The 23,477-nt window shown below is 37.5% G+C and overlaps 1 protein-coding gene across 6 annotated transcripts in view; it reads left to right on the top strand.

Annotated features, from left to right (window-relative positions):
* The window catches only part of FERMT2 (FERM domain containing kindlin 2), an 83,515-nt gene that overhangs the window by 13,824 nt on the left and 46,214 nt on the right, over nucleotides 1-23,477 (top strand). For all 6 annotated transcript variants that reach the window (XM_027065726.2, XM_027065725.2, XM_027065723.2 and 3 more), the window contains exon 2: nucleotides 19,229-19,462. In XM_027065726.2, the coding sequence (XP_026921527.1) occupies nucleotides 19,229-19,462 (234 nt within the window). The remainder of the gene's footprint in view (nucleotides 1-19,228; nucleotides 19,463-23,477) is intronic.

Genomic DNA, 23,477 nt, shown 5'->3' with positions numbered 1-23,477 from the left:
TAAAGTTGGATAGGGTACTTTATTTTTTAATTCGTATTTTAAAAATGTCTATTTATTTTGAGTGCGTACGAGCAGGGGAGGGGCACAGAGAGAGAGGAGAGAGAATCCTACACAGGCTCCACGCTGCCAGCACAGACCCCTATGTGGGGCTCTATCTTACAGACTGTGAGATCGTGACCTGAGCTGAAGTCAAGAGTCAGACTTTTCACCAACTTAGCTACCCACTTGCCCCTTGAATGGGGTACTTTAACTGAAATATATTGGCAGTTGGGGGTGCTGAGTGACCCAGTCGGTGAAGCATCTGTTGATTTTAGCTCAGGTCTTGATCTCAAGGTTGTGTGCTCAAGCCCCATGTTGGGCATGAAGCCTACTTAAAAAAAAAAAAGGAGTATATTGGCAATTTGAATGATGTGTAAACTTTGAAGCAGTTTACAGCATCTGCTAACAGATTAAAACCATTTTAAAAAGAAAATGACATACCAGATAGGTTTCTGGAAACCATCAGTGCTTTGTATACTTTCAGTATACACATTCAGTTATCAGGCTTTAGGTCAGTAGCACCAGCCATCCAACAACAGGGTTCCCATTTTAGTTACCACCATACTTTAAGAATGAATAATTGCTTGAAGTAAGAACTCCTTGTTCTTCATTATGTAAATAACAGGTGTGCATTGTGACCCAGTGACCTCTCATGTCACTTATTTCAGAGTCTGCCCGTGGTTGGTCACTGTATATTTGTTACACAGTTCATGCATAGTCACAGTGTGTAGCAGTGTTGCCTTTTTGTCTTCCACTAATAAACTCACGACATATTTTACAAAAATGGATCATTGACAGTGGGAATTGTACAGCAAAGAAGCAAAGAGTGATAATACTGGGAGTGAAATTGGAATCACACATGGATGGGGAATTGTAGAAGAAATAGCTCACCATGGACTGTGGATGCTGTCACCATTGAGAGACCTGACATGCAGCCAAAGGGATTTAGTGAAGGCAGATAAGTTGACATAAATGAGGAAGGTGGTATGACAAGAAGGATGAAAATGTCTCAAAGTGACACAAGCAAAAAAAATTGTTATGGAAGGAACTCTCAGAGATATTTCATGACATTGAAAGTGCAAAGGATAGAATGTTGGAAGTTGACCCAAACTTAGAAGGAGTACAACGATTTGCCAAGGCATAGGTGGGCACTGTTTAAACAACTCTTGATAAATTTTTACAAAGAAATATAGCAGTTCTCAATGTTTCTAATGTTTTAAATTACACTGCACTTAATACCAGTTTTTCTATTTTTTCATTTTCCTATTTCACCTAAAACTGACAGAGTTTTTAATCTTTGACAAAAACTTTTGTCATGGAGTAATAATGATTTTCCATATTAAGGTTTTTTAACATGTTGCCTCTATATTACATTTATTTATTTGTTTGTTTGTTTAAAGTGTATTTTGAGAGAGAGACAGAGCGAGCTGGGAAGGGGCAGAGAGAGAGGGAGAGAATGAGAACCCCAAGCAGGCTCCATGCTGCTAGCATGGAGTCCGATGTAGGCTTGAATTCACAAACCATGAGACCATGACCCAAGCTGCAACCAACAGTCAGATGCCAACTGAACCACTTAGGCACCCCTGTTACACATGTTTATTGGTTTAATTCTGGGTGCCATACCCTGGGTTCAGTCTTTGAGATACAAGATGAATAAGCTCGAAGACCCTCAATTGAAGTTGTTTATTTAAAATATAATGAAGTGTAATGTCTTATTCAGAGTGCTAATATGTACCTTAACTGTTTTGACAGGAGGGTCAGTGAAGACTCAGATGGTAATATTTGAGCTGATTCTACTGTAGGACTTTATCACCTTATGAGTGGGCAAAGAAAAAAGTATCCAGGCAAGGAGCTCTGAAACACCTAGTTATGCCACAGACTTGGCCAAAGCAGGAGTTGTAGCTGGGGATAGCTAGAGGGATGTGGGGCACAGATGGTTAAGATTTGTGTAACCTATTAAGATCCTATAAAACACTAGCAAGAGAGGAACTTGGAAAGTAGAGAAGTAAAATTACCAAATTTACATTTTTTATTTTTTTTTAATTTTGTAATGTTTGTTTTATTTTTGAGAGAGAGAGAGACTGAACATGAGCAGGGGAGGGGCAGAGAGAGTAGGAGACAGAATCTGAAGCAGGCTTCAGGCTCTGAGCTGTCAGCACAGAGCCTGATGCGGGGCTTGAACTCATGAACCACGAGATCATAACCTGAGCTGAAGTCGGATATTTAACCGAGTGAGTCACCCAGGCGCCCCCCAAATTTACATTTTATAAGGTAACTTAGTTTTGCAAAAAAATGGGATTATAGTAGTCAGGCAAGAAATGTTGAGGACTGCAATGTGAAAGGGACAAATTCAATAGCTGCTTAAGAGGTAAGTTCCAAGAAAAACTGAAGGAGAGGAAGAAACAGAATACGATTCGAGGAGATATATCCAATTTCAAAGATTTAAAGGTTAGGTTAATATAATTACTATTTGCATGATCTTGGTGTAGTCTTCCCTTAATTTGTTGGATGGAGTGGAGTGGAATGGGGGACAATTATGGAGTTATGAAATATTTGCATGCTTCATTGCCAGTTGTTTTTTTTTTTTTTTTTTGTACCTTATTGATTAACAAAATATGTTAGCTAAGGTAGTGTTGGGACTTTCTTTATGCAGTCTGTTTCTGTTTTTAATAGCTATGGAAAATCAGCAATATACTTCTTTGTAGAATATTAATGATCATATTATAGAAACTTAAGTCTTAGATGATGGTGTTGTGATGGAGTGTAGAATGCACTGCTGAGAATTATGTTGTTAAAGAGTAGTTCTGGAAGAATTAATCTTAAAATAAGATTAATTTAGACTTTTGAAGAGTCAAACCAGGAAGAGAGGAAATGACTTGGAAGGTATTCCAATTATTTTTAGATGGTAGAGTATTAATTTTATAATAACATAAATCTCAAATATAAAACCAAAAGTGATTACATAGTTTTTCTAGATTGCTTATTTGCTATTGACACCTGTTTGCGGTTTTCACTTGTTTTAAAGTTCAGCTTAATTTTGCATATTAGTATATGCATTCTTAAAATATTTAAATAGTTGCTAACAGAAACTGTTTTGAGTTTTACAGGCATACCTCAGAGATAATTGCTGGTTTGGTTCCAGACCACTGCAGTAAAGTGAATATTGCAATAAAGCAAGTCAGAAGAATTGTTTTGTTTCTCAGTGCATATACAAGTTATGTTTGCATTATGCTGTTGTCTATTAGGTATGCAATAACAACATTATGTCTAAAAAAGCAATGTGCATACCTTAATTTAAAAAAATACTTTTATTACTAAAAATGCTAACCACTATCTGAGCTTTCAGTAAGTCATGGTCTTTTTGCTGGTAGAGGCTCTTGCCTTGATGTTGATGGCTGCTGACTGATCAGGGTGATAGTTGCTGAAATGGTGGGGTGGGTGTGGCCCCAGTTAATTTCTTAAAGAAATAATTTAAGACAACAGTGAAGTTTGCCTCATTGATCGACTCTTCCTTTCATGAATGATTTCTCTGCAGCATGTGATGCTGTTTGATAGCATTTTATTCACAGTAGAACTTCTTTCAAAATTGGGAGTCCATGGTCTCAAACCCTCCTGCTGCTTTATCAACTAAGCTTATGTCCTATTCTAAATACTTTGTTGTCCTTTTGTGTTCATCTTTAGGAGTAGATTGCACCTCAAGAAACCACTTTATTTGCTCATGCATAAGAAACAACTTTATCCATTCAAGTTTTATTACAAGATTACAGCAATTTAGTCCTTCAGGCTCCTCTTCTAATTCTAGCTCTCTTGCTGTTCCCACGACATTTACAGTTACTTCCTCCACTGAAGTCTTGAACTCCTCATAGTCCTCCATGTGGGTTGGAATCCATTTCTTCCAAACTCCTGTTCATGTTAATATTTTGATCTCTTCCCATGAATCAGGAGTGTTCTTAATGGCATCCAGAATGGTGAATCCTCTCCAGAAGATTTTCAATTTACTTAGCCCAGGTCCATCCATGGCAGCATTAGCCTTATGAAATATATTTGTTAAATAATTAGACTTGATAATTGAAATGACACTTTGATCTATGGGCTGCAGAATGGATGGTGTGTTAGGAGGCTTGAAAACAACATTAATCTCATTGTACATCTTCATCAGAGCTCTTGGGGGACCAGGTGCATTTTCAATTAGCAGTAGTATGTTGAAAGGAATCTTTCTTTCTGAGCAGTAGGTCTCAACGTTGGGCTTAAAATATTCAGTAAATCATATTGTGAAAAGGTGTGCTGTCATCCAGGCTTTGTTCCATTTATAGAGCATAGGCAGAGTAGATTCAGCGTAATTCTTAAGGGCCCTAGGGATTTTTGGAATAGTCAATGAGCATTGGCTTCAACTTAAAGTCATCAGCTGCATAAGCCCCTAACAAGAGAGTAAGCTTGTCCTTTGAAGCTTTGAAGCCAGGCATTGACTTCTCTCTAGCTATAGCTATGAAAGTCACAGAAGACATCTTCCAATATAAGGCTCTTTTGTTTATATTGAAAGTTTGTTTAGCGTAGCCACCTTCATTAATCTTAGCTACTAAATCTTCTTCTGATAACTTGCATCTTCTAGGTGTTTCACCTTACATTTTTATATTCTGAAGTTGGCTTCTTAAACCTCATGAGTCACCTCTGCCAGTTTCAAACTTTTGTCAACTTTCTCACCTCTCTCAGTCTTCATAGAATAGAAGAATTAGGGCCTTGCTCTGGATTAGGCTTTGGCTTAAGGGAATGTTGTGGGTGGTTTGATCTTCTATCCGGACCACTAAAATCTTCTTCATACCGGCAATAAGGCTGTTTTGCTTTCTCATCATTCCTGCTTTCTCTGAATAACACTTTTCTTTGAAGAGTTTTTCCTTTGCATTTGCAAATTGGCTGTGTTGCACAAGAGACCTAGCTTTCAGCCTCTAAGTTTAATCAGTTATAGTTTTTGATTTAAAGTGGGAGATGTGCAACACTTCCTTTTACTTGAACGTTTAGAGGCCATAACTGGGCCGTTAATTGGCCTAATTTCAGTATTGTTATTGTCAGGGAATAGGGAGGCCTGAGGAGAGGGAAAGAGATGGTGGAAAGCTGGCCCGTGGAGCAGTCCGAACACATGTAACATTTATCGATTAAGTTTGCCGTCATATGAGCATGGTTTGTGGAACCCCAAAATAATTACACGATGGTAGCATCAAAGGTCACAGATCACCATAACAAATACAGTAATAATGAGAAAGTTTGAAATATTGTGAAATTTACCAAAATGTGACAGACATGAAGTGAGCAAATGCTGTTGGAAAAATGATTGCAGATAGACTTGCTTGACACACGGTTGCCACAAATGTACAATCTCTAAGATCCACAGTTATCTGTGAAGTGCAGTAAAGTGAAGCACAATAAAATGAGGTATGTTTATATTTGCTGTTATTAAATCAGTTTGAAACATTCATAATTTAAATATACATTCACATTTGGTGTTTAGAGACTGACCTGATAAGAGACTTGTGTAGTTTTGGCTGATTCTAGGCAGGACCTCCTCTATGACCAGCCCCTCCCTCTCTTGAATTACAATTTTCATGGTCTAGTTCATAATTTTCTGGTGTAATTTCTTATTTTTCTTAGTATATATCTTGAATTGATTAGCTTCTTGGTAAGTGTGTGGTGGGTGATGGGGTCCATTATATATCAATAAATTGGTATTCCAATACATATGGATAGTATTAGAACAAGGAAATGGAATGGTTTGAATGACTATTTCCACATACCTCTTGGAGACCCTAATAGAGTGGCAGTCTCTCTGGTGATAGGGTTTCTCTGTGCCAGGGAGGCAGTGTTTACTTTGGGCAGAACTGGATCAACCTAAATTTCGTCCCTGAACCCATTTTTTCATGCTGACTATTCAGTTGACATATCAGTTAGATATCTGTGATAACTGAATTCTGATCTCATCTCTGCTACTGAGGAACTGTGGGAGCTCAAGCAAGTCACTAATTCCACTGGAGCTGGTTTCCTTATCTACAGGAAGAATTTAGATTAGGTTGAGTTTTTCTTTCTTTTCTCTCTCTCTCTCTCTCTCTCTCTCTCTCTCTCTCTGTCTCCAGGGGGATGGAGCAGAAGGAGAGAATCTTAGGTATGCTTCATGCTGGGCCTTGATATGGGACTCGATCTCATGACTGAGATCATGACCTCAGCTGAAATCAACAGTCGGACGCTTAACCGACTGAGCCACCCAGGGGCCCTGGATTGGATTGATTTCTGAGGACATTTTCAGTTCCCAGTTTACATGAGTCTCATAGCAGCTCTGTGATAACTGGTGGGGGAAAGGCACAAGCTAAACAAGTTGCGGTAAGGTCTGGTGAGGTTAGACTTCATGGAAAGTTTGTTGAACCTCTCACCAGAATTTTACTGTCTGCTGTAGCCATTTGCCTTCAAGATTTTTTGAAATCTATCCCAAAATAGTATTCTTACCAGTGCAGGCCACTTAGCTCTGGGGGAGGAAAAGCGGGTGCTAAGGAAGGGAAGGGAGGAAATACATTCCCCATATGAAGCCTATCTCACTTCTCATTGCTCCCTCTGGGAAGACCTGGTGTTTCCACTGTATTTAATAATCTTTACTTTCCTGCAGATGTCCAGTCTACCTTCTTTCTCACTCCTGAATACATATTTCCTATACAAAATGTGCAGGATAATCATCAGGATTTCACTGTGAAATGTAAATCAATCTTAACATTAGTCCTTTGACTTCAGTTTAACAGGTCCAAATCTGTTTCTCTTCTGAATAATTTTATCTTGGTTAATGGAGTGGTGTTTAAGGTTGCCACTCTTTACCCGAAGAATACAAAAACACTAACTCATAGGGATACATGCACCCTTGAGTTTATGGCAACATTATTTACAATAGCCAGGATATGGAAGCAGCCCAGGTATCTACCAATTGATGATTCGATAAAGAAGATGTGTATATATATACAGTGAAATATTATTCAACTATAAAGAAGAGTGAAATCTTGTCACTTGCAATGACATGGATGGAGCTAAAGAGTATAATGCTGAGTGAAATAAGTGAGTCAGAGAAAGAGAAATATTATATGATTTCACTCATGTGGAGTTTAAGAAACAAAACAAATGAGCAGAGGGGGAAAAAGAAAAATAAACCAAGAAACAGACTCTTAACTATAGAGAACAAACTGATGGTTACCAGAGGGTGGAGGGATGGGTAAAATGGATGATGGGGATTAAGGAGGCACTTGTGATGGGCACCGGGTGATTAAAATAAAAACTTAAAAAGAAAGAATGCCACTTCTGAAGTCACATTGATCTAGATTCAGAGTCTTGCTTCTGTATATACTAGCTTTATGATCTTTGGCCAAGTTATGTAACTCCTATCCTTTGGTTTTCTCATTTCTAAAACGGGGATTTTAGTAGTATTTAATGCTTAGCATTGTGTGAGAATTAAATGAGAATGTGTTGTTTTACCCATATATATTAAATGTTCAATGAACAAATCTTAGTGCTTTTGTTACTGTCCACTTAATTCTCAAGCTAGGAGCTTTCTAGATTTCCTCTCCACTTTCCAACTGTCCTCTCTGATATATAGTCATTATCATTAAGACCTGTGATTCTAACGTATATATGTTCATCATATTTGGCTCCTTCTCTTCAGCTTCTGCCTTAAATCGGATCCTGCTTCCAGAACATTGCAGTAAACTTCTTGCTGCCAGGCTCTTCCTTTTTCTGATTCATTCTCCATAATCCCATCTAGTTACTTTCATAAAATAATCTGATTTAGAGCCTCCATGGTCTGTAGTATAGTTCCTCTTAGCATGTGTTGGAACTCCCATGTCTCTTAAGTTCCAGGTAATATGTCACCTCTTCTTCAGAGCCCAATTCATCTGTTTCCTTATAGTTGGTTGCTTCTGTGGCATTTTGTTCTTTTACCTTTTTAGCTCATTTTACTGGTCTGTGTCCCTTACTTGGGATGGAAAGTGCCTTAGGATGGGAGGTCTTACTAATTTTATATTCCTGAGGCCTAGCTTAGTGTGGCAAATGGTAAATACTTGGAAAATGTTTATTAATTCATTTATTGATTGTGCACCTGAAGAATAATATTTTTCATCCATTTTGCTTCCTCTTTGCCTTTTAAAGGTCTGAATACTTAAAGAGACAAGAACAAGAAGGAACATCCTAAAATCAAGGGAGGGGATCCTCAGCATCCTCACCTCTGAAAGGTGAGGAGGAAGGAGAGCTGAGGACAAAAGAATACGTGATTGAATAGTGAAATTAATATCTGATGTCCTTACATTTCAGTAGATATTAGGGATAACATCATAGAGAGAATTTTAAAACTTACTGAAGCATTAATTTTACTTGTAGACCCTGTCTTTATACATTATTGGCATTTCATTAGAAACACTGGAAGAGTTTGTATATTTATTTCAGCAGTTAGAGAGGAAAGCAGAAACTAAAACTCTTCTGTCAGTAGCTTAGTAAATGTAAGAAACCTTGGCTTAAGACAACAAGTTGTAGCTGGAAAAGAGGAAGGAGGCAGGTTAATTCCTGGAGTTGTGCAAAGAGGACAGGGAGAAGCCAAGGACCCTAGGTTAGCAGGAAGCCCTTATCTTCCCCACAGCTTACCAGCAGTCTTCCCTCTCTAACCCAGATTCTGTAGATGCCACTGGTGACAGTTTTCCTTACAACATCTCAAGTTGAAGCATTGTCTACATATTTCCCCCAAAAAACTTGTGATACATGTTTAGTATGATATAATATTGTTAGTAATATACCTTGGGTTATTTTAGATTTGTGTAACAGTCTGATTTGGAATGTAGCTATTGTTTATAATGTTTCTTTATGGTAAATGAACTTTTGGAACATAATCATTTCGTACAGTAGGGTTTGTCTTGGACAAAGTAATTCATTCTTTTTAAAGATGTGAGAAAGAAGAGGAAGTCAGTTCAGTTTGGTTTCCCCATGTCTAAGGAAATCTCCCTTGTGTTTCTGGTTAGTATAGAAGCATGTTTCAGTTCTAAAGTTGAAGACAAAATGGGTTTTTTCTTGGTGGTGTCTTCAGGGTTAATGTTTTCTTGGGGTAGTAATGAAGGGTCTTTAAAATTTTCAATATGAAGATTTATTCATTTATCAGGGATTGTGTGCCAGGCAGTGTTCTAGGTGCTAGCAATATAATGGTGGTTGAAATAGACATTGTTTTCATTTTAGTGATTATAATCTAGTAGGGAAGAAAACACTTATCCCTCCCATGAACAACAAACAAAACGAATGCAAATTTTGATCATCAGTATCACAGTGTACTGAAATAGAGGATAATGGAGGGACATAGGATATTGGATGGTTTATCTTAGGGTGGTGAAAAAGCCTTCTCTGCGAACATGAAATTTAAACTAAAATTTGAAAGATGAGAGGTATTTAGACATTCAGAGTAGAATAGCATGTGCACAGCAACTGAGGCAGGAAAGAGGTTGTTAGTTCTTGGAATAAAAGGAGGAAAGTGTGGTTGAAGCAGAGGAAGGGTAAGTAGCACAAGGTAAACTCAGAGAAGTAAATAACCCATAGTGTGTGGGGCTTTGTAGACTGTGATAAGGCATTTGGATTTTATTTTGAGTGCATTTGGAAGCTGTTAAAGTCTTTTCAGCAGGGAAATGACATGAGTGTTGAGTAGATCACCTTGGATATTATGTGGGAAGTGCTGAATGGAATCAGGAGACTGGTTAGGAGGCTGTTCCAGTGGTCAGTGGAAGAGGTGATAGTGACCTGAACAAAATAAGTTCATGCCAGTGGAAACTGGAGAGTTTGGGAAGTTGAACTGAAAGGACTGCTGATAAATGTGGGGGATGGTGGGGAAAGAAGAATCCATTACCTCTAGATTCTGGCTTGAGCAACTGGGTTGGCAGTTAGTGCTATTTAGTGATAGTAGGGATTGGAAAAAATTGGGTTGTTCTGGATATACTAAGTTTGAGATGCTTGCGAAACATCCAGATGGAGATATGGGATAGGCAGTAGGTTGTATAAGCTAGTGCTCTATGCAGAAGGTTGGGCTGGAGATAAAAATTAGAAATGTTAAGTGTATAGATGCCATTTAATGCCATGGGAATGGATGAGATACCTTAGGGGGCCAGTATAAGAAGTGTGGTTCCTAGAAGGTGGGAAGAGCAGCAGAGCATAGTTAATAGGATGGGTTTGAGATAAATAGACACTTAGACACTTCTTTTGTCATAACACAAAGGCAGAAGATCTGTACAGATTCAAATGCAAGAGGGTTTTAGATTTGGTTGGCATGTAGGTGAAATAGTTCCAGTCTGATAGTTTCTGTATTTTCTGAAGTAGAATCCATGATTATCTACCTAGAAGGAGGGAGGATAGTCATGAATTTGAGGAAGGTTGTGAAGGTTGAAATATAGCAGTGGATGAAAGAAACCTAGGATTGCCCAGTGGTGTCTTAGACCCTGATGATAATAAAATTTATAATAGAGGCATACTTTGGAGATGCTTTGGATTCGGTTCTCAATCACCACAATAAAATGAATATCCCAATAATATAGTCTAATGAAATTTTTGGTTTCCCAGTGCATATAAAGTTATGTTTACACTATAGTCTGTTAAGTGTGCAGTAGCATTATGTTTAAAAAACAGTATATATACCTTAATTTTAAAATAGTTTGCTACTAAAAAATGCTATCATCTGAGCCTTCAGCAAGTCATAATCACTGATCACAGATCACTGTAACAAAAAATAAAAGTTTGAAATACTGCAAGAATTACCAAACTGTAACAGAAGCACAGAGTGAGCAGATGCTTTTGGAAAAATGGTGCCAGTAGATTGGCTCAAAGCTGGGTTGCCGCAAAGCAAGTACAATAAAACAAGTTGTGCCTGTAATTGTTTCAGTCAGTCTGGTTGTGAAGTGAAGGAGGGAAGATCCTCTAAGTTTGGTAGAGGAGTGATTAGGCAGTAGAAGTAAATGGTGCAGTGGAAGAGTTGGAAAGTCTTATTTTGGAGGTCAAGAGGACCGTGGCCTGTGATGTGGACTGGCCTGGTCGGTTTGCATGGCTTGCTTGCAGTGGTGTCAGAGCCAGTTGTTTATTAGTAGCTTTGTTAATAGCTTACTAGGATCGAAGAGTTCTTTGCCATCAGTAAAGACAGGGTAAATTCTTGACATGCAGTAGTTATTACCACCTAATTTGGGGTTTTAAGAGGATCCCAAAACAAAAGGCAACAGCAGAAAGTGTATATAATATTTGCGCAGTAGAAAAATATCTGTTTACAAAAAATAAGGCATGTGCCCAGCAAGTGTCTGTGTACTTACAATTTAAAATAAAATGTTGACTTAGCAAAGATTATCTAATGTAAACTTTGCTTCTGGTTTATGGAAGTTATGAGAATGCTAAACAAATTTTGTATTTCCTTCCTGAATGAATATTATTTCGTGAATATGCAACTAGAAATCTAAGCTACTTAAAAGTAACATCTTGTTTCCTGTTTATTTCAAACTGTTACTAATTAGTTACTTATTTTTAAAATGTGAGTACTTGAATAAGTTAATTCAGTTAACTTTCTATTTGGCTTTTTGTTTTTACTTTTAAGCAATTAAAATTTTTAATTTTTTATTTCATTTATTATTTTTTTATACACAGTTTATTTTGAGAGAGAGAGAGAGTGCACGTGAGCAGGAGAGGCAGGAGAGGCGCAGGGAGTGAGAGAAAATCCCAAGGAGGCTCCCTGCTGTCAGCGTGGAACCTGATGCAGGGCTCAAACCCACAAACCGTGAGAGCAGGGCCTGAGCCAAAATCAAGAGGCAGACACTTAGCTGACTGAGCCACCTAGGTGCCCCTAAAATTTTTTTAAAATGAAAGTAAATAGTTGCGTTTTAGAATTGCATATCAAAATGGTCAAGAAGGAATTGTGGCCCTATTAGGACAAGATTAAATAGTGTGTTAATAGTGCATCCCCTTTCTCTGTTCATATTTTCTAGAGTGTAAGATAGCTGTCATTGCATAAAGAGGGACATATTTTCTGTAGCAGAAAGCATTTGAAATATTTGCTTTTCTTTTGTGACTCATGGAGCTGGTGAATGCCTCAAAGCCATTTGGTAGAATAAGCAATATTTGTATACTTAGCACCCCAATAATGAAACCCTAAGCCTTCTGTTCCTTAGAATATACATGTGGTGTCTTTGTAGGATAAATACTCAACTACATGAATTTGAGCATTCTGTTACAGTCAAGGAGGAAGATTTATATTGATTCAGTTAGTGTTTTAGCCATTTGCGATTTTAATGATATGAATGTGCATGCCTAGCAAATAGTGTTGTTTTTATGTGTAACAGAGCACAACATGATTGGGTCTTTTAAATAAGGAAGGAATAGGGGCGCCCGGGGGCTCAGTCGGTTGAGCGTCCGACTTCCACTCAGGTCACGATCTCACAGGTCATGAGTTTGAGCCCCTTATCGGGTTCTGTGCTGACAGCTCAGAGCCTGGAGCCTGCTTCAGATTCTGTGTCTCCCTCTCTCTCTCTGCCCCATCCCCACTCATGCTCTGTCTCTCTCTCTGTCTTAAAAATAAATAAAACATTTTAAAAAATTAAATAAGGAATACAGGAGTAATTCTTTCCAGAATCCTGGCAAAATGTGTTTTTGTTTTAAATTAATTAATTAATTTAAATAAAAAGCTTATTTTTAAATTCCAGTATAATTAATGTGCACTGTTATATTAGTTTCAGGTGTACAACATAGTGATTCAACAATTCTATACATTATTCAGTGTTGGCAAAATATTTTGAAAAATCAGCACATACTAATAAAATGTATTATGGAAGACCTTTACTGGGTATATGAAATTAAAAATAGTTCTTGAATTCTAAAAAATTACTAAAAAGGCAAAATTGATGAATAATGTTTTGTCCCCTAAAAAAAAGAAAACAAACAGTGACTTTATTGTATATTTTCCCTTAGGTTTTTTTTCTGAGAAGGTTTGTATTTGTGGTATGTTGCTTCTGACTATCTAGATACAAAATTTAAAATCACAGTATACCATATGTGCTAACTAACTTGGATGTAAATTTAAAAATAAAATTTTAAAAATTAATTAATTTAAAAAAAAGAATATGTTAAATAGGGGTGCCTGGCAGGTCAGTTTGAAGAGCACGTGACTCTTGACCTTGGGATCATGAGTTTGAGCCCCTGTGCATCTATACATTGAGTGTAGACATTAAATAAATAAACTTTTCTAAAAGGGTAAAATGAATGAATGAATGAATGAATGAATGGTTCGGTGGGGGGGAAGGTCTTTGTACCGTATTTGTAACTGATATGAAAGTTTGAATTATGTAAAAATTTTATGAGTTGTAAAAAATTTTTTAAATTGAGAAAAATTATAAGAAAACATTTAATTTTTTTAAGTCATAAAAAAAATAAATAAAATCACAATATACCAAATAAAAGGAGGTGGTTACACTATACCTAGAATATAACTGAAAATTGTAACATTGGAAAAATTGACCATTAGAACGTGGTTGAGCGTGATCTACCCCTTCAATGGTTTTATAATGCTGATAAAACAAGTCCGTTTATGGTGATGCTTGCTAATTCCTCCCATGCGTGGCAAGTACTAGCCCGATTATTCCTGTGTGTGTGTGTGTGTGTGTGTGTGTGTGTGTGTGTGTGTGACATTCAGTTGTCTGATGCTGTGTTTGAAACACCAAGGCTGCCATTCTGAAAAATCAGAAATGTTTGTTTTGAACTTGGTGCAGGGCCTAGATTTTGATGTAGGAGGGAGTTACATACATGGAAAGTTGTTCTAAAGTTTTAGATTATGCAAACATTTCTTTATAAATGTAATACCACACAAAACAATAAACCATTATTTTACTAATCAATAGTATTTTCATTTGCTTTTCATTATTTATTCAGAATTATCTATAGATGTCCATTTTACTTTTATAATCAGCATAGGAGCACCTGGGTGGCTCAGTCAGTTTAAGTGTCCGACTCTTAATTTCAGCTCATGTCATGATCTCACAGCCTTGGGATCAACCCCCGAGTCAGTCCATGCTGGGCATAGAGTCTGCTTAAGATTTTCTCTCTCTCCCTCTACCCCTCCCCTGAGTTCTCGTTCTCTCTCTCTCTCTCTCTCTCTCTCTCTCTCAAATAAATAAATAAATAAATAAATAAATAAATAAATAAATAAATAAAATCAACATAAAGTTTTTATGCTTCTACTCAGTCTTTAATTGGAGGAATATATAAACAAATGTGTTGTGTGAAATCTACCCTTGCGCACTAGTGTTTGTGGCAGTTACAGTTGCATATGTTATGGTTTAACTTGTCACTAGAGACAAGCTGTACTGTAATGTACTAGATAACTTAAGTACTTTCAAGAGCTGTTGCACCAAGATACACTGCTTTACACACAAACACACGAAATTTGTTCAGTTTTACAGTTGGCTCTTATGCTTGCCTTGGTGAATGTTTCTCAATTGGTATAATATCATTTTTCTCAGGATTCTGATCAGTGTATAAAATCTGTCTTTGCTGCTTCTGAATAGAATAGCTATATTATTGTGATATCCTAGGGGATATCACAAGCCAGTTGTGGGACTTGACATGTAGATATTAGTTTCAAAGTAGGATACATAGTATAATACGAAGCCAACACCAAAGGAAGATTTTCTAGAAGGTGAGAAAACATTGTTTTGCATATTTAAGAGAGTTCAGTCAAGTCTCTAAAAAGTTTTTTTTTTTTTTCAACGTTTATTTATTTTTGGGACAGAGAGAGACAGAGACAGAGCATGAACGGGGGAGGGGCAGAGAGAGAGGGAGACACAGAATCGGAAACAGGCTCCAGGCTCTGAGCCATCAGCCCAGAGCCCGACGCGGGGCTCGAACTCACGGACCGCGAGATCGTGACCTGGCTGAAGTCGGACGCTTAACCGACTGCGCCACCCAGGCGCCCCTCTAAAAAGTTTTGAAGTCAAACTGTGACGCAGTGACTGTTGAAGAACAAATTAAGGAATGATGGTCATTGTTAATGTATTTTGAGCTTCACAGGATTATTCCAGTCTCTGTTTAAATGATATGTAACAGCTTTCCCTTCTTAAAAACAAAACCAAAAATACTCCTTGGACTTGCCATCCCTTTCTGTCCATCTGCCATCCATTATTGTGCTCCTTACTGTAACAAAATACTCAGGAAAAGCTCTCTGTATTCCTTATTACTGTTTCCTCACTGCCCAGCCATTGCACTCAGACTTTCATCATTTCCACTCCCACATTAATTTCTTACCCAGTCTCTCAGTGTCACTCTCAATTTGCACACCTGTACCTCTGCATTTCTTCAAAATTATCAGTAAAGATTTTGAAACTTAACACTCCCCTGCTTAAAACCAGTTTCTAGACACACACCAAGAATGGTTTGGGCTGGGTCCAGGCATTAGTATATTTGAATAATTGCTCAGATAATTCCAATATCAGGCTGAAAGCCCCTGCTCTAGTGGCTTCTCTCATCCTCATAATAAAAGCTACACCACTTTATAACCTACAAGGCTCCTGACTAGTTCTCTGATGTCATCTCCTACCTATTTTCTTCACTGCCTCCCTCTACTATATTGGCCTTCTTCAAAGATGCCAGGACTTTGTTCTTAGCATCACTGTGTCTGTAGTACTAGAACAGTACCTCTGGCACACTGTATTTGTTTAGTGGATATTTGTTGAAGTAATATTTTATGGATGCTGTTTGTTCTTATTCTGTAGTAGCAATTACCCTATAATTAAAGCCAATTAGGTTCCTGGTGTTTAAGAATGCTACCAAAAATCCTGTTTGAACATTATGTCACAGTCTTCCAGGGTCCAGCCATCCCATCTTCCAACATGTCTACTATTTTTGCTGTCAGAATGCCTGCTTTTCTCGGTTTTTGTCTCCTGGCATGTGCACTGTTGACACTTCTGATCTTTTTTGGTGTCCTGTTTCTGCTTTTATTTTGTGTAATTTTTCTTTATTGTTAATCACATTTTCTGTGGATTAAAAAAAAGAGTGCTCTTACCAGTCAATAAGATTTTCTTCTATAGGTGAACAGTCTACTCATAGGATGTCTAGTACATAATCTTTGGATCTTATCTACGTTTATTCTTGATGGATGCAGGTGGGCTGCTCCTTTGTTGTGAGAAAGGGAGGTGGAATAGATGGGGAGGGTCAGATTCTTTAAGAGGAAGATCAGGGGAGGTACCTGTTTCTGGGGTTAGAGTTTGAAGACTACTTAATGCAAAGTTGAGATTTGCATCTCATCAGGGGCCTACAAAGTTTTTCTGTAGAAGTCCTGATACAAATATTTGGGGCTTTGTGAGTTTGCTCTGCCTGAGTGAATGGTGGCCAGCATGACAGCCAGAAAGTACTAGGAATTTAATGGCTCTGGGAGCAGTCTTTAACCAAGAAAGTGGTTAGATACCTCAGCTTCTCTTTTCTTAGTGGGGACAATTCTTAGGCATGTTCTACATAATTCCTCAGAGGGTCTCTAGCACGACTGAACTCCAGTTATCCACAGCAGTCAATGAACCCTTAATAGACTTTTCTCCATCCGTCTACTGTTGTTAATCCCCTCAAGTGTGCTTCCCCTCAAAGTACTCATCTCAGGTTTGCCTTTTGGGGGAACCCAAATGATAGAAGTCTGTGTTTGCAGACTATTGCTGTAATTAGTAGGGTACGGCTTTTTCTTCCCTTCTCTCCCCAGTGGGAGATAAGGCTTCCTTAATGGTTGACATTGGCACCAGAGTACAATATAGCGAATGGACTGAGGTATGGGGAAATAAGTATTGTATGCCTGCCTATCATTAGTTCAGTTCAGCCTTACTCAACTCGGTTCATTCTTTGCAGGTTATCTTTTTCTGCCTTAGGTTCTCTATTCAGGAAGAGAAAAGTAAACTGTCTATAACGTGTGACAATTTATCTCACAGTAAATGAAAAGGTCCCAACCTTGGTGATTTTCTGTGAGCTGGATCAGATTTGCGGTTTCTAAAAGTTAATTGACAAATCGTGTGCTGGAAAATAATTTAAGATACAAGTGAGTGCTTATAAGACAGGAGTTACATATATTTCCACAGCCAAACTTCAAATAACATGATTGGGTTTTCCCAAATTTCCCAAAATTTCAAAATGGCAGTATAATCTTGCAAGTAACTATAGTTCTCCCATTAAAGTACTTACTAATGGATTTTTTTTAACATCTACAGAATTGAAAGTCTTTTTCCACTTGTGATGTGTTTTCTTTCACAATGAGTAGTTCAATCATGTAAGTTTTACCATTAGAGAAGGTGTTTCTAGGCACATGTTCAATGTGGAAATTTTATTTTTTACTACATGAGGCTTTCAGGTATACAAGTTGTGTTTTTAAAAAGTTCCATATTTGGGGTGCCTGGGTGGCCCAGTTAAGTGTCTGACTCTTGATTTTGACTCAGATCATGATCTCATTGTTTGTGCATTCGTTCGTGGGTTTGAGCCCCATGTCTGTGCTGTCAGCACAGAGCCTGCTTGAGATTCTCTGTCTCCCTCTCTCTCTCTCTGCCCCTTTCCCGCTTGTGCTCTCTCTCTCTTTAAAAATAAATAAATAAGCCTTTTTTTAAAAAAAGAGTTTCATACTAGTATATGCTTTTAAGCTCGTGTTTTTAAAGTTGACCAATGCTTTTTAAAATCTGTATTAAAATGAGCTTTTTATAATAATAGCTTTTGTTTTTACTTGCAAGAATGTTATTTTCCAGGTTTTTTTCTTCCCCTGGAAGGCTTTGTTTGGCTACTCGTTTTTTGAAATATCCTGTCCCCATTTTTAGTTCCTACTTCAATGCATAAGTGATCTAAAAAGTCTCTACTTTTATTGCTATTTAAAAACTAGCTGAAGGGGTGCCTGGGTGGCTCAGTCAGTTAAGCGTCCAACTTTGGCTCAGGTCATGATCTCACGGTCCGTGAGTTCGAGCCCCACGTTGGGCTCTGTGCTGACAGCTCAGAGCCTGGAGCCTGCTTCATACTCTGTGTCTCCCTCTCTCTCTGCCCCTCCCCTGTTCATGCTCTGTTTCTCTCTGTCTCAAAAATAAATAAACGTTGGGGCGCCTGGGTGGCGCAGTCGGTTAAGCGTCCGACTTCAGCCAGGTCACGATCTCGCGGTCCGTGAGTTCGAGCCCCGCGTCGGGCTCTGGGCTGATGGCTCAGAGCCTGGAGCCTGTTTCCGATTCTGTGTCTCCCTCTCTCTGTGCCCCTCCCCCGTTCATGCTCTCTCTCTGTCCCACAAATAAATAAACGTTGAAAAAAAAATTTTTTTTAAATAAATAAACGTTAAAAAAAAATTTATTAAAAAAAAATAAAAACTAGCTGAGGTTGGATTTTATTTTGCAGGTTTTTTGTTATGATCAGCTTTCTTGAGGGAAGCCAGATCTTGTGTTTATTCCTTAATTTGATTTCATCTAATATAATTGCAGAAGGCTGTAAAATAGTTTAACAGGTATTAATGTTTTCTGTTATGCTTGTATCAAAATATGGTGGAGGGAGTTGGGTCAGTGTAACTTGTAAGTTACTTGGAATGTATTTGGGACAGCCTTTATGGTTGGGATATAGTTTCTTGGGTTTTGTTGTTGTTTTCTCTTATTCATGGGTTTTGTTTCGCATGCTCTTCTTCACTTAGGATATTCATTTTTGTTCACTTTGATTCTGCATCTTACTCTTCAGTACTCCTTACACACTTCAGCACACATCTGCAGCCTCATAAACAAACCTCAGCCTTCTCACCTGCCCTATCAGAATAGTGTCCATTCCTCAAAGCTGGGCTCAGAACCTACCAACTCAACCTCATTAATTTTTCCGAGTCTAGTCCCCAGGGTTCTCCTTGTTCTCTGAGTGACTCTAGTGTCACTCTTCATGCTGTGTGTCCCATATTGCACCTGATGTAAGCATTATTAGTTATCCTGTATATGGCCTCAGCCACCTTGTTCATGGCCTTTCATAGGCAGAGGGTGTTTTCTCAGCTGTTTATTATTTCTTTTGTACCTATCACATAAAGACACTTAGTATTTAATTAGTTGCTTGTATTAAACACCCAATTTAGTTTTCCTCTTGTAATTTCTCTTAAAGTAATCTTAGTGATTTTTTTTAAGTGTTTTATTTATTGCTTGTTTTTTTATAGACGTAAAAAAAGATTGGTCTGACCATGCTCTCTGGTGGGAAAAGAAGAAAACTTGGCTTCTTAAAACACATTGGACCTTGGATAAGTACGGCATTCAGGCAGATGCCAAGCTTCAGTTCACCCCCCAGCACAAACTTCTCCGCCTACAACTTCCCAACATGAAGTATGTGAAGGTGAAAGTGAATTTCTCTGATAGAGTCTTCAAAGCTGTTTCTGACATCTGTAAGACTTTTAGTAAGTATTAAATTCTTCTTGAAATTATGAGTGTGTGACATATATATGACTGATATTGACCCTTAGCTTATTTCATGGAATAGGGATTGGGGTGAGCTATCTATGTTTGTATATGTGTGTTCATTTTTCACTTTATTCTTTAAAGTTTTGTATTCCTTTAAGATAAATAGTTGAGGTAAGATGGATCAGGAGGAGTCTAACATAGGCTCTTGACTTACTAGAAGTGTATCAGGTATGTATTACTATGTAACACTTCATTCTGATGACTTAATTTATTTCTTGGGAAGGAGAAGAAAAAAGGCATTATTTTCAGAGTGTAGCTTTTGCATTGTTTTCTTTCATGTAAGTCTCCTTTTGATTTTAGTGATTCAGGCAGATTGTGTCACTTCTTTCACTGAAGGTCCTGACACAGCTCTTAAGGAAATGACTATGAGTATTGTCTTCCTTAAGCAGTCTACAACTTGTCTTATAGTAATTCTCTTTATGCCTTCTGAAATGAAATGTGGATTATTTTTGGCTGACCCAGTTATGTCATGACAGAAAGTATTCAACGATCAGAGAAAATGTGAACTATTGTCATTATCACTGGTACATAATTCTGATGTAGCATAGATTTAGGGGAGCTTTAGGACATTACTATTTTGATCTAATGACTGAAATTAGTGTTTTTTTACGTTTAATGGAATTTTTTGGAAAAAGTAAAATACAGAAAAGTATAAGAAATTATATAAAAATTACCTAATTCTTGTTATCTTAGAATTAATACCTGAAATTTTTGCCATTTTGCAAAACTTTTTTTTAAAAAGTGATAATAATATAGGTAAACTTCTTGAGTCACATTCGTATAATTTCCCTTCACAAAGCTATCAGTATCATAAGTTACTGTGTATTCCTCTAGTACTTTTAAAAATACATTAACACACACATGCACATGAATTTATCCATATTTGTGTGTGTATATATATCCATAAACAAGATGTTACTGCCATTGCTCTGTGGGTGTTTTTGTTTTGTTTTGTTTTGTTTTTTTGCAGTTTTGTATTTGTATGCACAAGTTTCTCAAGTGGTTGGTTATACAGTAGTCCCCCAATTTTGTGCCCCGGTAGAAGAATGAAACCACAGATAGTAGTACCTCTATATATACTATGCTTTTTCCTATACATACATACCTTTGATAAAGTTTAATTTATAAGTCAGGCACAATAAGAGATTAATAATAGATAAGAAAGTAGAACAGTTATAAAGATATACTGCAATAAATGTCCTATGAATTGATTTCTCTCTCAAGATATCTTATTGTCCTGTATTTTCACTTGTGATGAGAAAATGCCTACATGATGAGATGAAGTGTGGCAAATGATGTAGGCATTGTGACATAGAGTTAGGCTATTACTGACCTTCTGATGATATGTCAGAAGAAGGATCATCTGCTTCAGACCACAGTTCACTGAAACCGTGGAAAATAAAATCATGAATAAGGGGGCAGACTGCTGTACCAATTTACATTCCAACCATCAACATATGAAAATCCATTGTCCCAAAATGTCACTAACACTTGAATATTGTTGGGTTTTAGTGTTTGGTTCTTTGAGTGAAAAAATAACAGTATTTCATTTTAATTTATAAAGCTAAGTATGTTTTCGTATCTGTATTAGCCATCTAAAGTTCTTGTGTTTTAAAAAACTAGAGGAGGGGAACCTGGGTGGCTCAGTCAGTTGAGTGTCCGACTCTTGACATGCTCAGGTCATGATCCTGGGGTCGTGGGATCAAGCCCCATGTAGGGGGCTCTGTGTTGAGTGTGGAGCCTGCTTAGTATTCTTTCTCTCCTCCTCTGCCCCTTGCTCACGTGCTCTCTCTCTAAAATAAAAATTTAAAAAAAAAGGGAAAAACCTTTAGTTTTTAGAGCAGTTTTAGGTTCATAGCAAAATTGAACAGAAAGTACAGAGGGTTCCCATTTACCCTGTGTCCCCACACATGTACAACCTCCCGCTGTCAACATCCCACACCAGAGTGGCACGGTTGATAAGCCTACACTGGACACATCATTATCATCTAGAGTTCAGGGCTTACACTAGGATTCACTCTTGGTATTATACAGTCTGTGGGTTTGGACAAATGCATAATGCCATTTGTCTATCATAGTATCATGCAGAGCAGTTTCACTGCCCTAAAAATCCTCTGTGCTCTGTCTATTCATCCTTCTCTCTCTCCCAACCCCTAGCAGCCACTAATCTCTTTACAGTTATTTCATAGTTTTGCCTTTCCTAGAATATCCTACAATTGGAGTCATTCACTATGTAGTCTCTTCAGATTGCTTCCTTTGTATAGTAATATGCATTTAAGTTTCCTCCGTATCTTTTCATGGCTTGATAGCTTATTTCTCTTTAGCAGTGAGTAATATCCCATTATCTGGATGTACCACACTGTATTTCTCCACTTATCTACTGAAGAGTATCTTAGATATTTTCCAAGTTTTGTAGTTAGTAAGTAAAGCTGCTATAAACATTTGTGTGGAGGCTTTTGTATGGACCTATGTTTTCAACTCCTTTGGGTAAACCCTAAGGAGTGTGATTGTTGGATCACATGGTAAAAATAGGTTTAGTTGTTTAAGAAGCCACCAAACTGTCTTCCAGAGTAGCTGTACCATTTTGCATTTGTGCCAGCAATGAGTAAGTTCTTATTGTTCTGAATCCTTACCAGCATTTGGTGGTGTCAGTGTTCTGGATTGTGGCCATTTTGATAAATGTGCAGTGACATTTTATTGTTTTAATTTTTATTTCCCTGATGACATAAGATGTGGAGCATCTTTTCATATGCTCATTTGCCATATGTACATCTTCTTTGGTGAGGTGTCTGTTAAGGTCTTTGGCCTTTTTTTTTTTTTTTTTTTTGAGGGAGAGACAGAGCATGAGCAGGGGAGGGACAGAGAGAGAGAGAAGGAGACACAGAATCCGAAGCAGGCTAAAGGCTCTGAGCTGTCAGCACAGAGCCCAACAACATGGGGCTCCAACTCATGAACTGAGAGATCATGACCTGAGCCAAAGCCGGACACTCAACCAACTGAGCCACCCAGGCGCCCCCTTTGGCCTATTTTTTAATCAGGTTGTTTTCTTGTTGAATTTTAAGAGTTGGTGTATTTTGGATAACAGTACTTTATTAGATATTCCACTGTCTGGTTTGTCTTTCCATTCTCTGACAGTTTCTTTCAGAGAACAGAAAATTTTAATTTTAATGAAGTCTAGTTTATCAGTTATTTCTTTCATGGATCATGCCTTTGTCATCATATCTAAAAAGTCGTCAGTAAACCAAAGGTCATCTAGATTTTTTTCTATGTTACCTAGGGGTTTTATAGTTTTTCATTGTACACTTAGGACTGTGATCCATTTTGAGTTAATTTTTGTGAAGGGTGTAAGATCTGGGTCTAAATTATTTTTTGCTCGTGGGTGTCCAATTGTTCTAGCATCATATATTGAAAAATTATCTTTCCTCCATTGTATTGCCTTTGCTCTTTTGTCAAAGAACAGTTGATTGTATTTATATAGGTCTATTTATGGGCACTGTATTTCTGTTCCACTGATCTATTCGCTTTTTTTTTTTCCAGTAGCACCCTATCTTGATTATGTTATTTTTATAGTGTGTCTCCAGGTCATGTAGCATCAGTCTTCCAACTTTGTTCTTCTCTCTTGATATGGTGTTGACTATTCTGGGTCTTTCGCCTTTCCACATAAACCTTAGAATTAGTTTGTTGGTATTCATAAAATAACTTCCTGGGATTTTGATTGCATTGAATCTGTAGATCAAGTTGAGAAGAGCTGACATCTTAACAATATTGCGTGTTCACATCCATGAAAATGGAACATCTCTCCATTTATTTATTTCTTGATTTCTTTCATCACAGTTTTGTAGTTTTCCTCATTTAGATCTTATACATATTTTGTTTGATTTATACACAAGTACTTCTTTTTGTGTATGTTAATGTAAATAGTATCATGTTTTAGGGGCACCTGGGTGGCTC

The sequence above is a fragment of the Acinonyx jubatus genome, chromosome B3 (assembly GCF_027475565.1).
Source record: "Acinonyx jubatus isolate Ajub_Pintada_27869175 chromosome B3, VMU_Ajub_asm_v1.0, whole genome shotgun sequence".
Lineage (NCBI taxonomy): Eukaryota > Metazoa > Chordata > Mammalia > Carnivora > Felidae > Acinonyx > Acinonyx jubatus.
This window is presented reverse-complemented; position numbering and strand designations above follow the sequence as displayed.